Source organism: Grammomys surdaster, unplaced genomic scaffold (genome assembly GCF_004785775.1).
Source record: "Grammomys surdaster isolate TR1022 unplaced genomic scaffold, NIH_TR_1.0 137, whole genome shotgun sequence".
Taxonomy (NCBI): Eukaryota; Metazoa; Chordata; class Mammalia; order Rodentia; family Muridae; genus Grammomys; species Grammomys surdaster.
Window position 1 is genome coordinate 10,088,238 of NW_021604595.1, and position 17,208 is coordinate 10,105,445.

At 39.1% G+C, this 17,208-nt stretch overlaps 1 protein-coding gene across 1 annotated transcript in view; it reads left to right on the plus strand.

The window, feature by feature from the left end:
* Positions 1 to 17,208, plus strand: part of Ofcc1 (orofacial cleft 1 candidate 1) — a 278,373-nt gene that overhangs the window by 249,795 nt on the left and 11,370 nt on the right. Inside the window, exon 17 of the mRNA XM_028763273.1 lies at positions 14,605 to 14,811. Coding sequence (XP_028619106.1) covers positions 14,605 to 14,811 — 207 coding nt within the window. The remainder of the gene's footprint in view (positions 1 to 14,604; positions 14,812 to 17,208) is intronic.

Here is a 17,208-nt window from a genome sequence, read left to right on the forward strand (position 1 = left end):
CCTCTATAAGTGCAACAAGTGCTCTTAACTGCTGAGCATATCTTCAACCTCTCATTTTCTTCTGATAGAGAATATGTACTTTGTTCAGTATGTGTAGATTGTCCAGAGTGGAAGAACCAAATACCAGGTGAGTTTCGTGCTAGTAAATATCTTAGAAACATTTTAAAACAGTTTTCTATACAGCAGGCATCAAGTGAGCAATGCTTACTAGTAGTGTTCTAGTGCTTGCGTCTTAATTGTATGGGTCTGTAAACAGGGAGAGTGATGGTTTGTATTTATTTATTTTGGCATCCTACTTTTTCAAACTGAAACAAAGGGAAGGAGGCATGGCTTACCACAGCTTTCTGACCAGCAGGAGTATAAAGTGAAACTACTATCTCCTGTGCTGTTATGTCACCAATCTGAGAGATTTTTATGTGTTTCTATTATAGTGCAAATACACTCTAATGCATATTTATAAAATGGAATGCTCTTAAAAATCCTGGAGTCAGATATGTCATTTATGCCTGATCTTCAAATGATAGAAATCTATTCAGGACAACTGGAGAGATAGCTCAGTGGTTATAGGCACTTGCTGTGCTTCCAGAGGACAATCACCTGTAACTCCAGCTCCAGGAGATGTGACACCCTCTACAGCCCTCCACAGACACTGCATGCATGCACAAACCCAGAACACAGATATATACATGATTGAAGAAAAAAATTTGGAAATCATTTTCAAGTCTAGACTTAAAACTCTCTTTGCTGAAGAAGACTGTGTTCAGAGATAAGGAAGCATAGTAAACTGAAAACATAAGTTATTGTGTGATTGGCCCATTGCTTGTGTAATGTGTTTGTTACAGGCTTTCTGTAATGCCATGCACAGTCAAAGAAGCCATGATTACATTGTAACTACCACAAGCAGCTCAGCCTCCAGGATGATTTGTTCCATTGTCACCTAGCCTCTGTTTCTTGGTTTCAGCATTGTGTCTGATGAAGATTCAGACCATTTTTCTCTAAATAATATGTCTTCTATTCACTGGTTGCCTTACAGTTTTTTTTCAATGGGCATGGGGTGGGGGTTCTGGGTGGTTATACTGGAACATGTCCAAATAGCGTCTATACTTTTACTCTACCTGGACTCTTTTGGATTTGATCAAGAGAGCTCCCACTTACTGAAAGATTTCCTGCCATTGCTTACTAACATAAGTCTGTGGTTGCGATCCTGTCTATTTCTTCTGGAGTTGTGTTTCTGTGAGTGTTTGGATGTTCCAGATGTGCCTCTATTCTGGTTCGTACCTTGTGGTTTTCTTGTTCTTCAGATTCGTTGTTTCATTTTTAAAATTATATTTTAAGGTGGGAAGTATATGAATATGGGCAGAACACATCTGTTGGAGTTGAGAATCCATTCTCTCCATCAAACCTGAGTTGTCAAGCTTAGCACCAAGCACCTCTACCCACTGAGAACGTACCTGGATCCGCTTCTCCATTTGTTTTTTCTATTTTTCTATTCTTCATATTGGATACTTCATTTTTATCTATGCAGAGCTGTTGTTTCTTTCTTCTGGAATGTACAATTTGTTTCTCATCCTAATGAAATTGCCATTTCATTACTGTACTTTTTATTTATAGGACTCCTGCTTGTATATCTTTTGTAGTATCCATTTTCTGATAATGTTCTTTGTTCTTCATGTTAGGGACATATATCAGTTATTTGGATTGCTTCTTTAAACTTAAACATAATAAGTATAGTAAAACCTTTAAAAATGGAATTTCAGTCCAGCATCCTGAACATTTTATTTTTAATGAATGAATTAATTATTAGTTAATTAATTAGTGTGTGTGTGCATGGGTTGTATGGTGATATATAGTGGTTGTCATTCTGTATATGAGGAGGTCAGAGAACAATGCTATAGAATCAGTACTATCCTTCCAACTTCAGAGAGTTTCAAGACAAAACTGATGTCTCCAGGGTTGTACTTCTAGTGACTTTAGCTTCTGAGATATCTCAACAGCCCCTGTATAACTTCTGTTCTCTGACTCCAGTCACACATCATCTAAGACTTTTTATTCATTGGGGTTTTTTTTGATACTACATTTTCCTGTTTCAGTTTTTCAATGTGCATACATTATATTTTGTTTAGATAAGGAAATAGCAAAAGATGAAAAAAAATTATCATTATATATTAAATGACTTATATATAGAAAAATCTAAAGACTCTACCCAAAACTATTACAATTAGTAAATTAGTCAAGAACACCATGGGATAAAATATTAACATTCAGGTAAAGATAGAAACTTTATATAGGAACTATCCTGGAGAAAAATCACAAAAGCAAACTCATTAGCCATTTTAGCATTTATAGAAAATACATAGGAATTCGTTCAATCAAGGAGATGAAAGACACGTTGGCTAAATCTATTAAGTAATGGTTAAACAAATAGAAGATGACAATAATAACAATGTGAAAGATAACTAAACTTTACAGACTACCCAAGGCAGTCTTCAGATTCAGTGTAATCTCTACACATAATGGAAGTCTTCACAGAAATGGAAAATATTAAATCTACATGAATCCTCAAATACCTCCTAATAGGCAAACACTAGAGCAAAACCAAACAAGTCAGAGGCATCACATTGTCTGATTTAAAACTATAAAGCAAAGCTATGGTGACCAAAAGGGCATGGTACTATCATATAAACAGACACAGAGAGCAACAGGACAATGGGAGAGAAAGAAACCACAGAAATAAATGGGACCGTTTATGGTCTTCAACTCAATGGCAAGAATATGTATCATTGCAACATGCATCTCTTCAGTAACTACTGTTGCAAACTGAAAACTCAAATCTAGAAGAAGGAAATTAGACCTAGGCCTGATAGTGTAATCAAGAAAAAAACTCAGAGTGAATTAAACACCTAAACATTATATGATGCACTGTCATTGTGGCCATTTTACACCAAATATCTGTGCATTACATGTTATGTATCATAGGCATACACCATTTTAATTTGTTAGTTAGATTTCAATAAAGCTGAGTGAGTTTCCTTCAAAAACCAAAAATTTAAATTACAAATAAAAAAGAACAGTAAAACAAGATCCAAAGTTCTATAGTGTTTTTCCCCATTTTTCTGAAGTTTCATGTTAGTCCAAGCAATGCTTGGAAAAATTGAATCTTCTTTAGTTCTCACAGGCTGTTGCAGACAGATGTCCTATTGGCAGCAGGTACTAATAAAGCTAAGTCACAAAAAATTTTCTAGGGAGCTCAATTGCCATGATTTTGTTGACTATATGTATATATGTATACATATGTTTATGTATACATACACATTTACATACATACACATATATACATACACACATGCATATGCACACATATATGTATATCCCCTAACATATGTTTTAGGCCAGGAAGATGTCATAGAAATTATTTAACTCAAGAAGTCACTTTGTTCTGTTTAAATAAGGACTTCAGGAGTATTTTTCTATTCTACAGTTTAGTTTTAAGATGTCTTTTAAAAGCTTGGGTCCCAGGAGTCAGAGAGTCCAGCTGTCACATTTTGACTCCACTGTTTCTCAGCTATCTTTAATCCCAATTTCAAATGACTGAACACCCTGTTCTGGCCTCTGTGGATTCCAGGCATTTACATGGTGTACATACATACAAACATACATACATACATACATACATACATACATACATACATACAGGCAAACCACTCATACACATTAAGATATAAAATAAATGATTCTTTAAAATCAAGATAGTCTTTTCTTACTTGTTGGGTTGTGTAACGATTGTTTCAGCATGTACCGTGGTATCAGAAGTAGATGTTTTATGTGCGTGTGAAGGGCTATTATTCCAGGAGAGTTAGACCATAGCAGTCTCTGATTTGTGGATGGTGTGGGTGCGGTGAGGTGATGAAAGAATGGCTGAGAAGAGCTCCCTGGATTGGGAAATAGTAGTTCAGGCTTGCTCTGTAGGACATTGTTAGAAAGTTCACTTCACTGGCACAGTTGGAGAAAAGGAAAACACTGATATCCATATATACATTAATGTACTAATATATATCAGTTTCAAAAATATAGGGATTTGTAGTTGGAAAAGATAAAATAGACTTCAGGAGCTTCAAAAACAGGCATGATAACAACCAAAAAATATGAAACAAAAAAAAACCCAAAAAAAACAAAAACAAACAAACAAACAAATAGACAAACACTCGGGTGTCCTCCAATATTGGATCCTTTGAAATAGCTATATTCCTTTATTTACTCCTTTAAGAAATGAATATTTAGTGCATCTCAGCAGCCAGGCCCCATGGATTTGCCTTGTGAAGCTTGCATCTGTACACAGACGGGGGGAAAAGGACAAGCAGAGAAAGACATGCTTAGAGGGTTTGATGGCAATACTTCTATGCCAGTGTGACTCCACCCACCAGGCAGAGAGTATGGCTGATGGGCTACAGTCTCTCCTTTAGGGTGGTGGACTTCACTAATAGATCGCATTGGTAACAATAGTGACTGAAGAGGGCCACAGGCCAAGTACGTGTCTAGGGAGAACTCACCAACACCTATTGTAAAGCTCATGTTGGAGCATGCTCAGTGGGAGATAGGAGCACAATGGTTGCCAGTTCTCCCTAGGTAGGCAGCCAATTTACACCACCTGACTTGGATTCAAAATAAGATTAGACAGAGTATAAACATTCTATTCTTCATTCACCTGTTTTTGCTCATTTCAGATGATTCAAAAACAAATTGAGACATACTTTATCTTGAAAGCAAAATAAAATGCACACACATAGGCCCACAATCTCTTAGCATGTGATATCTTGGCATTTTTCTACCACTACAGAGAGATCAATTCAAAGAATGGGCTAAGAATCTAGTATTAGCTGTGAGCAGGATTTCCTAGTTCAGTGCTATGCACATCAAAGCAGCAGGGAAAGTATCAGCTTCAAGCTTTCCAGCTCTCTGAATCAGGGTCTCCTGTTACCCAAGCTGGCTTCCCACTCCTAATTTCAGCAGGGAGATCTTCCTGCCTCTGGATTTCAGTACCTTCAAGTACCATAGAAAATATAGGTTTGCATTATCATACTTTTTAAACTCTATTTTAAAGTTGAAAGGGTCAATGTTCTTCATATAGCTTAAGATTTTTTCTGCTAAGGGTGTAGTGACATAGTTATGAATTTGAGTCAACTTTAGCCAGGACCATGGGATCACATTTCAAGTTTAACACCAAAAAATATAAGTAATAGGTTGGCCAATTTTGTCTTCTTCAGATCCCAAGATTTCACAACTGAGTGTCTAAAGTAAACTCGTTCAATTACTAATCCCTTAGTTCCATCATAGCATAAAGTAAAAGATTAGATCAAATAGATGACAATCTTTAAATTTCTTTTTCTTTTACTTTTAGCATTCAAGTTAAGAAAAGTAGGCTCTAACTTTGAAGGACTGGTTATTTTAACTCATTTTCAAAAACAATCTGGTTTTGGCACTCTGACTTTGAAGTTTTCCTTCCGGTAACTCTAGAGTAGAGTGTAGGTGTGGGAAACAGGGCTGGTCACATCATTTACGACTACTTTGCATTTAAACAATGCCTTCACCATCTGTAGGATTTACCTAAAAATCATAGTGGGTGGCAAGAGCAAATGCATGGGTTTTTTTCTTACCTTTTCCTCCCTGTCTTCAATCCCACATCCATGGCCCCCAAATCCTCTCCCAACCTAGGATTCCAGGACTGGTGGTGCTCTCTCTCTTTTAATCACTGTTGGCATGAACAGAAAACTGAAAGAAGGGAGGGATTATTCTAAGCCGACATTGGCTTTGAGATTAATCTGTAAGACGTTTAAATATGGCCATGGCGCTACCATTATGAACATTTGCATACATATCCAGAGGCAAAAACCATGACCTGCCAAGACCTGCAATTTTTATCGGTTAATAAAATAGCACCCAAGTTTTTCCCTTGTATTTATTGCTATTGCTCAGAGTTTTGAATAAGGGCTTAACCAAAAGTGAAATTCTTAGAGATTTCGTTGTATAGCAGTGTTTGAAGACAAACGGCATGTTTCCACCAACAGATAAATTATGGGAAATTGGTGGTCAGGAAAATTGGAGATGTTCAATAACAAATCGTATAGTAGAGTTTGTTCACAGAAGCACTTTGGAGGTGTGTTAACTTTACTCCAATGACATAATTAATCCCTATCTCAGCTGAGCAGAGATAATTTTGTATAAAAATATGGCTTGCTGGCCATCCCACAGTCTATTACTTTTCCCTAAATTGGTTCAAATTTACTTAAGTACGCCGTTTCTGATAGCTCTGTTAAAGAAAGAAGCATACTTTGGGGGAGTCTTTATTAATTCTTTGGTCTTTTGTTGTCAAGAAATACACAAAATGCATGAAAAAGCGTTGCAAAACTATTGATAAACATAGACTGTACAGAAGTCAGAAGAGTAAGATGAAAAGCCCAACCATCAAATGGGAACGTTCTTCCAAGGTGCCGCTTGTGTGCGCCAGGTTTTAAACGTTTAAATCAGCCCATGGCTTCCATTCTTATATGAGCCAGCTTTGAGTTTGAACTCCAAAACAATTCGGCATGAGTCAAGGGAGGACATTCATCATCATCTTGTGAAAAACCTAACCTCCTGTCACATCTTTTGCTTTCTATGAACTGGAGTTGACATTTTATATAAGACACAATCTTTGAATTTTTGAGATTTTTGCCTACCTTAGACAATTGATTTGCATCCTTTTGATTCTCAAAAGAATGCTGTGGTTTAAATGCTCCCTCCTACCCCCCAAGATATCCATGCGCTGGCAACTTAATCACTATTGCCTAGTAGTGAGTAGATGAAAAAGCCTCTGCCATCTCGAATGGATCAGAGCCATCACGGTGGGAACCAGGTAGTTGTTGCTGGACTGCGTCTGTCATGGCATTCATCCCTTCCTTCCATTGTTTACCCTCTGTTATTCTTGTACCTTTTGCAGTTCGTTGATGTACCACAAAATCCCTCCCCCTTTCTCATCTTCTCAGTTGCTGAAACTGTGAACTTAATGAACTTCTGTTCAATATAAATTACCCAGTCTCTGGTATTTTGTTACAGCAGCAGAAAACAGAGGAACTGATGGCTTTGTAAGACAAAACAAAGCAAGCACTAGTGTAAAAGTAAACCTTTTACTAAGAACCCCTGGGGGTGGGTTTTTTTTTGTATTTTTGTTTTGTTTTTTAACCAAACGGTCTAATCCTAAATAAATGGTGAAAAAAATCAACACGATCAGGCACAACTCATTTGGAGCGCTAATATCATATCCACAGGAGACCTACTGCATCATCCAGGGTGACCTAATTTCCTGACCCTGGCTCCTTCTGCTTGGTTTGCCACACTTAGAAACTGAGCGTAAATACAAGCGAGAAAAGAAATCAATCCGAAAGCTATTAGAAAAAAAATATATCTATGCCATAAATCTATGTACCACTGCATAATTATAATAACATAAGCAACTCCAGTATAAGGACATTCACATCAGACCTAATTTCATGCTGAACTATTATAATGCAATTAACACCCTCATAGTCCTGTGTTAAATAAGCTCTGTTGTGAAATATGCAGTATTTGAACCTGTTCCGGCCTGTTTCATCTACTGTTGAATCAGAGCCCTGAACTTGCTCTCCTGCTGAAGGATGGCTTTCATTTAAGTTACAGTATGTGGGGCTGGTGTTTTGTGGTTTCACTTTATATTATGTTTTTATGCTTCCAGATCGAGGTCAGCTTCAGCTCCCCAGATATGTTCTATAGGTGTAGTCTCTCAATCCGCTTGTCTCAGTAGATTTGTTAACTCACGCTGGGCTTCCCCAGCAATGCGAGACATGTTTGATTGGTTTGATGAAAGGGATTTTAGATGACAGAAGAGAGATGCAGCCCACCTCAGATTCTGTGTGACACTAGGATAGAGTAACATACCATAGTCTCACCCTATATGCATTTACAGAAATAGAGTGGATTCCAGTTTCTCATGGAAATCACTTATCTTAGCAAGTAGTTAAGCCCTTATTCATTATAAAAACGAAGAGCAAAATCATGGATAGCAAATGCTGGTTAGAGAAAAATTATATTCTATCTCCTTCTTTAACTTTCTTTTTGTCCCTCACTCATTCTAGATAAGACTGTCTACATCCTGTGTCATTTGTCTTCGCAGATCTTCCTGTCCTCTATTTAGATTGCCTTTGTGGCCTGAAACAAAATTTAATGGGAGATATTTGCATGTAGGCTTCTGACTTGGATAACAAATATCATGTGGGTCACTTTGCCACACAGTTTGTTTCTCAGCAACTAGATTTAAGGGCACACATTTAAAAGACAAGAGACTATTGTGTTCATGTACAGACTGTACAGGAAAGAACTGCATAATCTAAGGAGGAAGTGGTGACTTCTTCATCTCTCTCCTCCTCTGTATCCACCTCTGATCAGCTGCTCTTCCTGTTTTTTTTTCTCTGTTATAAAACATTTTTTTTCCTACCTTGCCCTACTTTCTCTTAACCCTGGGGAGATTTTACTAAGTCTTAAAGCCAAGCATCCTTCATTGCTGGAGGCTGTTCTTTGGTTTAAGTTAGAAGATGTAGCAATTACCCGCAGGGTAGGGTGTTTTCACAGCGCCTGGGAAAAAGCTTAATACTTCAGCAGGGAACTGAAATACTATTTTCTGTGGGGAAAGTCTGTCTCAGTCCAGTTAACTATTCCTGAAAAGTGCACTGGACTCTCCCCCTTTGTCGCTGTCACCTTTTCAGAAGGTTAGGTGACTCCATGACTCCATTTGTTCCTCTGGCTGCCTCTAGTATTCTGACTCTCCCAGGATTGGCCAGCTGGAAGCTCTGGGGCAGAGCACAGCTACTTTGGTAGACCTCTACAGCCTAAATGCAGAGAGAAATGTGGTCTCGTGTCTTTCCTAGATCGTCTTCAAAGAGCCTCGAGAATCTTGATGGGACCTTCATGGAAAGGGTGGACATTGATCATTTGAATATGACGTTTAAGTTAGGATGTTCCCACCAAGACCCAAGATGGAATACTCAGAATCATCCAGATAAGCACTGAGATGAAAGGAAAACCCAACCTCTACAGTCATGTCCAAACATGTCCCCATCCTGTGGCTGCACATTAAAGAGAAAACACAACAGTATGTCCATAAGTGTGATCAAACATTGAATCACAGTGTAGTTACAAGTTCATGCATGGGCTTTAGAGTCAGAGCTACCTGGCCTCAAATATAGTCTGACTCTTTATTGTTGGGGTCTCAGGGGCCTGGCTTTGTATATAGAATAGTATATAGTATATAGTGTATAGTGTGTAGTGTAGAGTGTACAGCGTACAGTGTACAGTATATAGTGTATAGTGTATCATGTATCATGTATCATGTATAATATATAGTATAGTATATCCTAGGAACTGTCTGAGAAAATTAAAATTTATCCATAGAAAGTAGTACAAAGGAAATAAAAGTTTCTGCCTTCTTACAGAAAGTTCTGTGGAGAATGGACACTATTTTGTTACTTGGTAAAACAGAGACTTTCAGTAGACATCAGGAACACAGGCTGCAGGGTTACTCTTGCTAAACCAGATATGGGTAGGTAGAGGTGTTGGGGTTTTAGGAAGAGCCTAGCTCTAAAACATGAGAATGAGCACAAGACTCTCTCCTGCTTCCCCAAGTGTCATAATCATGCCATGTGAAAAGTGGAGACACTTTCTGCCTCTTTTCACAATGCCAGAAGTTATTTAAAAATGATAAGCTCACAAGGATGAGTAATGGCAGAGGTTTGTCACATGATCCCATCTATCTGATCAGTTGGCCAAGGGGAGTACAGTTTCTTTTCCCAAATCATTATTATTAATATCGACTCTCATATCACACAGTGCACGGCAAATGTATGTCGCTATCTATACGCATCTATAAGGTTTGCAGAAAGAATGTAAGTTGAAGAGGCAACATCGAGGTTCAAGCTTGCAGACTTGGGTTGACAGGCTCTATTGAGGAGGTAAGGAGTCAGAACAGCGCTGGAAGGGAGCTGCGGGAGTCAGGGTTTGAGAGTGAGGCTATAGAGTCCAGCTGTGAAGTGACATGCTGGACTGGGGTCTGAGAACAGGGATGGGAGGCTCAAGTCTTGAGCAGGTAGGCTGTTGAATAGACTATGTCAACAGTGGGGGACAGAGATGATCTGAAATTAAAAAGTCCTCTGCCTGCCCTCATGCACACACACACACACACACACACTCACACACACACACACACACACACCAGCTATTAGATGACAGGACAATATAAGACCATGTTATCATGCTGTTGTGTCTAGTTAAAGGAGCTACATCCATTCCTCAGTTGGCCTGATGTATCTGATAAATTCTAAGGCCTAGTTTCTCTTATGTCATTTGAGGACACTCATGTGCTCTTACGGTCTCAATTCTCCATCTTAAATTAATAGGGTGGCTCCCACAAACAATCACTTATCAAGGAGCACTGCGTGGGTGGTGCCAGGCAGACCATGTTGTTTCTGGACCTCAGTCGTCCTTCTTCCTCAAAGTCAAGCCAAAAGCTTCTTGTCAAATGGAGTCTCTTACGGCAAAGCACAGATTCAGAAGCCAGTTTTATCCAATACAGAGAAACTCAGAATAAGGCATCGGCTGATCTCAACATTCAGTTGGTTTCACCAGAGAGAGAAGATGAAAAGCTTGGAGATTAGAATAAGAAGCACAAGGAAGTAAGGAGGTGCAGCCTGAATATGGGTAATGCCTCAGTAACACCATCCCATGTCTATGCCTTTGAGTAAATTACTTAACATTCCTCAGTTGCTTTGACTATGAAATGGACATAGTTCTATCAACTATACAGCCTTGTACATGTTAAGTTAAATATATGTATTTTATGTATGTGTATATATGTTATATAATGTGATTTATATATGAATATATATGCATTTATTGTATAGTCTTGTACATGTTAAATTATATATATAATATATATGCATATACATATATACATATATATGTAGTATGTCTGTGTGTATCTCTCTCTCTCTCTCTGTAATGTTAGTCACTATGTAATGTTGACTTATATTTCAACTTGTTCCTCACTACCTACTTTCTTAGACATACTTCGTTGTCAGCCTAAGTTGCCTCTTCTCTCTCCTACCTCAGATTCCTGTGATAAAAGAAGAAAGGAAGAAAGGAAAACAAACTGAAATGAAAAGGGTGTGTGTGTGTGTGTGTGTGTGTGTGTGTGTGCACGCGAGCGTGTAGTCAACACAGTAAACTTAGAGTTTGGAAGAAATCAGATTTTCAAACAAGAGTAACTGCTACAGTGTTCCCATGTTCTTGAAATAAGTCTTGATATCCAAGGGAGGCGTGTAGCTTTGTTTAATATTTAGTGTTGCGTTTCCAAAACACAGAGGCTCCACTTTCAAAGTCACAGATGCTGCCCAATAACTTTTCTCTCATCAATATTTTGTGGTAGGTATGGTAATTCGATAGTACTTCAGAACATGTCAAAACCTACTTTATCCTTCTTGTTTTCTGCATGAGTTTGGAATAAAATGTTTTACATCAGATTCTGGGAACCATCAGAAATGGGTTAATTCTAAAGGGGAGGAGAGACCCATAGAGAGCCTGGACCAGAGCTGGGTGCACCGGATGGACAGCCCAGACGGTCTTAGAGCTGACACAGCCTCTGCACCCAGACTCCAAAAGTAAACAAGAACTCCACAAGTTACCTAACAGGAAACATGGTAGGGTGATTTCATCACCATGCTATCAGCAGATTTAGAACTAACTGTACACGACAGTGTTTGTTACCATAATTCTGGCCACAGTTCTGATGTAGTTTAACAAATTTCTCTTTTAGATATACCCAATGATTTGAATTTTGTCCTGCCCCATATCTGTCCTGACTGCTTTTTAGAAACCTCATCCCCGTATCTAGTTAACATTGAACCCACCCAGACTCTAGGTCAGAGATGAAAAGATATGTCTATCCAATCTGCCACTCTCCCTATGTAGTGTCACATGTCTCCTTTGGGTACGACGGATGCAAGCCTCTTTTCCTTCTAGTTGGTCCCATGTGCTGCCTATCCTTTTGTGATTTTACCACAAGTTAATTAGTTCAGCTTTATGCTCTGTAACCTTGGTTACTACCAGGTGGGATGGACACCTTTGCAATTAATCCCTGTAGTAAGATACAACTTACAGCTCAGGCCGAACATGTTCAGATACATCCCTGTTCAGCCTTTTAAATTTGTGGTCCATGACCTTGAGCTAAGCATGCTCATAAATGTGTCTACCATCTTTCTTTCCTAACTGGTGTTCTTAGACCAGGCATTCTCAGTGAAATGGTTTTCTATATGAATACATGCATATGTATGTGCGTATGTATGTATGTATGTATGTATGTATGTATGTATACATCTGCTTTCCAATTTTCAGATTTCCTTTGTTGGCAAAGGATATTAATCTTTTTATCTGTTGTGGTTAATAAGGTTTTCTTGGCTAAGTGTGTTAGCATCACATTTGCTGAGGTGTGAGCCTATTGCGCTTGGCTTCGCTTCTGTCAGTGCAGTCTGTTTATGGCTGACTCTCAAGCTGTCTTAACCCAGTTTCTGGAGTCTTTACCACACGTAATGTCCTTCTGGCCTCGTGCCTTCCTATAACAACATCATAGAACCCTTTCCTGTGCACTTTCGCCTCTCAGTGTCTTTATCAGTTCCAGACCAGTGCTGGAAGCACCTGCACAGTGTCTGTGCCCAAGACAATCCCACCAAGACTCTTTTGTTGGCCTCTGTAATAGAAGCACAATGACCACTCATGTTCAGGAGTGAACATTCCCTAATGTTTCAAAATACATAGATATTATGTTATTGTCAAATAAAGATACTTAGCTGGTCAGTCATTTCAAACATTTATCATTTCCCTAGTTTGAGATATTCATCATATTAAAACTAGATTTGCCCTACTGGGCATTGATTTACACTAGCATTCCTGCTAACTCTTCACACGTTGATCAGCTCATGTGGTAACCAGGAGTCTTCTCTCTACAACTATGACGTCAGCCTTTATTAGATGCCATGCATCTGCCAGCTCATCTCATTTAACGTCTTCCATGGTCCATGTTGATTAAAAAAAGAAAAGGATTTTTATCATATTATTTAATGCAGAATGTATAGTACATTTTCTTCACCCTTTCAATTGACAATTACATTCATTGCTTATAAGAGAAAGAAAACTTGGGCTTTATCTGGAAGAAAAGTCCGTTGTATGTACTTGTCACAGTCAAACTTTGTAAAGGGAGCATTTGCTTTGTGCATCTCCCTGCAAATCCCTGCAAAACTGGGTTTCTTGAGCGTTATATTGACTCAAAACCTCTGTTTTTAATCCCTTAAGATGCTTGTCTCTTAAGTCCTTCAAATGCTTTCACAAAATTTATGACTTCGTCTTCTGCCCATCCATATTTTGATTATATCTTTTTTACCCCCAAGGAAAAATAGTTCTTCCTGGCTAAAATTTTACGAGTTTATTGTCAGTTTCAGACTTGCATTAACTAGTCATTGAGCAGAATTTTCTTTCATATTATTATCTTTCCGTGTTCTTGGATATTTGCGATGCTCTTAGAGTGTTGTTTCAGAGGAGTTAGCATTTGCGTTGTGTTTGGAATGGGCCTTATGGATCACTAGATGAATATTTTCTGTCTCTGAAAAGAAAAATGCTAGTACAGAAAGGACCCATAGAAAACTCTTCTAAGTCTAAAAATATGGACATCTTGGAAAATGAAAATGGGGAATTGTAAAGAGTGTCAGTAGAGCTCAGGAATTGAAGAGAAAGACAAAAAATAAATTTAAAAAAAAGCAAATAAAAAAGGAAACTAGAAGTTTTATTAGCCACACACGAGTTTTTCAGGTGGCAAAGTCATATTTTCATTGGTAGTATTTTAAACAATAGACACAGGTATGTCTTTTCAACTGTATTATAATTCAGTTAACTTAATTGGACTCTAATATAATACAAAGGTGTGTCACATTAGACAATGAAATTGTCACCTAATCCAGTGAGTCCAAAGTTCCAGGATTATCAGGAAGAAACTTAGTAGTCAGTGTGTACCCCATACAAAAGCTGCCCTGAGTACTGCAGGGAATGTCTGTGAACAAGTTGGCCCATTGACTTAGTGATCTGAGAAGTCTGACATGTAGACATTGTGCCTCTAAGAAGTGGAGAGAGAAAGCAAGCATACCCATTCGTAAAACCATTTGTAAACATTTTTGATTTCCAACCTACACCATCATTCTCCCAGCCTGCTTGATCTTCCTGCCTTGGGTTAATATGGAAGCCAATTACAGCTTCGTCTGTGTAGAATTAACTTTGTGGAGCACACACCGGGGATTTGTCTGTCTTCGCTATTTAGATAGATGTCAGGAAAACGCACATGGTGCATGGAGCGGAGTGCAGGCACTGCAGACAGCAGAAATCCAGATTTATTGTAAATTCGTGTAAAATTGGCTATGATTTTGACAAATCTTAATTACCTTTTTTTTGTTTTTCCCCCCTCTGGGTATGGGGAACTTGGGGGGGCTCTTGGGGTCTCACTAGGTGGCAGTGCATGATTACAACTGCAGAAGCCATGACACCGAGTCCAGTGTCTCCAGCTGTGATCCCTACCACCAGGATGAAAGTTTTGAGTCTGCAGTTGGTCCAAGAAGAGTTATTTCCCACATATCAGTATACACTGTTTATCCCAATGGGTTTCAAGAGTTGTATCGCCATTTTCTCAGGCTCCCGGATGGTGCCATCATTGAGGTATGTATTACGAAAGTACCTGGAGGCAAATGTTCTGTGTTATTGTGTGTGTGTGTGTGTGTGTGTGTGTGTGTGTATATATATATACACATATACACATATATATGTATATGTATATATATATATATATATATGCATGCACACACACACATACACACATGCATGCTTGAATGTGTGAATTTAAACCTCATGTCAAACATGTCAGCATTACCAGGTACATAGATGATAACTACTATTTGTAATACTGTAACAGGTTTAGAGATGCATTTTAGTCTTTGCCTACATGATATAAAGATAGTGAAAGTTTCTGTTTATAACCCTATAAGGTGAGATACACCAAGAAGAATAAAAGGGAATAATTAAGAATTCTACCTGCAACAAATTTAGTTAGGCAATACTTACAAACATCAGTAGGCTGGGGGAAGAACTCTGTGAGTCCGTACTACAGATGTCAACAGTCCTTCACTCAAATGAATCCAAAAAGGAAAGAGATGCTGGTGCTTCATTGCTCTCCGAAGGAACGTTATAAAAATCCAGAGAAGTACCCCGTCTCTAAGTCTTGAGGAATATTTTGAAAACATTACTGGATAATGAGCTCAAAGTCATGGTTTCTCCTGAAAATGTGTTAATTTTTCAGAAGAATGATTTTGAAATTAAAAACTCATGTTATGACAGATTTGTAGAATCCAAATGATTTACAATGATTTCAACCCTGGGGTGCACTGCATTCACATAGGCATCTGAAGAGATGTCGGGATGGAAATGAAGGCAAGAGAGGAAAAGCCTGTAGCCACACAGCCTGCACATCACTGAATCTGTCTGTCCCACACCTTTGAATCTGACCAAGACTCTTTTTGCTTTAAAATGGATGGGGAAAAAAATCAAACAAACAAGAAAAATAACTACCTATCACTATGTCTTAGAAGAAATTTCAAATTGTTCAAAACCCAGTCTTGCAGACAGGATCTAGTAAAATAAGAACTTGAGGAACCTCCTAGGGACACTTCTGAGAGAAGTACAGCAAAGTTCTCCGAGAAGCCAGACCTCTTCCCTCCCTGACCATGACAGCAGAGAAGGTCATGAGTGAATGGCAGCAGCTGAACTGGTACCCACTGGATCTGACGTGTCCAATGTGATCTTTAGAGGCTGGTTCTGGCTGTTCTTAGCTCTTCTCTTGCATCCCTCTCGGCTTCTAAAACATTACTGTGGAAGGGTTTTTTTTTTTTTTAACAGTATGAACTGATGTGACTTCACTTTTTAAATTTGCAGAAGTGTGTTTAAATCTGTGCTTGCTACGTGCCCCGAAGTGGCATGAACTTGCGGGGGGGGGGGGGGTGAAAAGGTAGATTTTTCTGATCTACTGTGTTAAGCTTCTCTCGGCTAGAGAGTCAGGCAGGAGGTGTCCTGGTCCCCTGAGCACAGCCACCATCAGAGTCCTCTGTTCCCTCTCTCATTCGTTTGCTCCATAACCTTGGCTTAGTCATTTCTCACTACGCTGCCTATTTCCTGATCTGTAAAACTGGGTTATGCATACTTATGTTACCTGGCTCGTGGGGATTTGGCGTAGATTAATGAGATAACATCTGCAAAGTACTTTTAGCTCTTTTTCAAACGGTACAATCAGAATCGCAAAGTATTACGGATGTTGTACAATTAAATGCATTCACCCTTGTGAGCATTCCTACAAATATTGATAATATTACACTAAAAACAAACTAAGTAAGCTTCCAGGAGGACTGGGAGGTGGGGCGGTCAGCACCAGAGCCATCTGGTTCTTCTTTCTTTTTCTTTCATAGCCTGCCTATTACAATGAGAGGTGGTGGGCATGCAGGTGGGTAATTGGTAGTTCTTTTGCACATATGAAACCCCAACAGATAGAGCCCCTCCCCCATGGTTTATTCAGGTCACAGAAGTGCACTGGGCCCTGCCCTCTTATGTATGCACTCGATCTGCCCAGTCAGGCTTTCCTTCATCGGTGTCCTCTGCCATTCTCTCCAGCATCTTCCCTCCTTGTGTTTTTTTCGGATGCTTTCAGTGAGTGTTGGATTTCATTCTCTATCTTTTGCATAAATCCCTGGTTGAGTTTGGGAGCTCTGGGTGATAGAATCCTGGAGCTAACTGAGGAGTAGGCATACTTCCTTGCAGTACCTGGCCAGCTTTTCACAGCTTCATCAGCCTCCTTATAGCTCTTCTGATCTCAGAGGGAATACAATCCTGCCTATTATGAGCCCTTCCCCCCTTCTCCCTCCCTCCCTCTCTCCCTCCTTCTCACTTTCTTCCCCTCTCTTCTTCCTCCTCCTTCATTTCCCTCCCTCCCTCCCTCCCTTCCTCCCTTCTTCCCTCTTTCCCTCTATCTCCCTCCCTCCCTCCCTCCCTCCCTCCCTCCCTCCCTCCCTC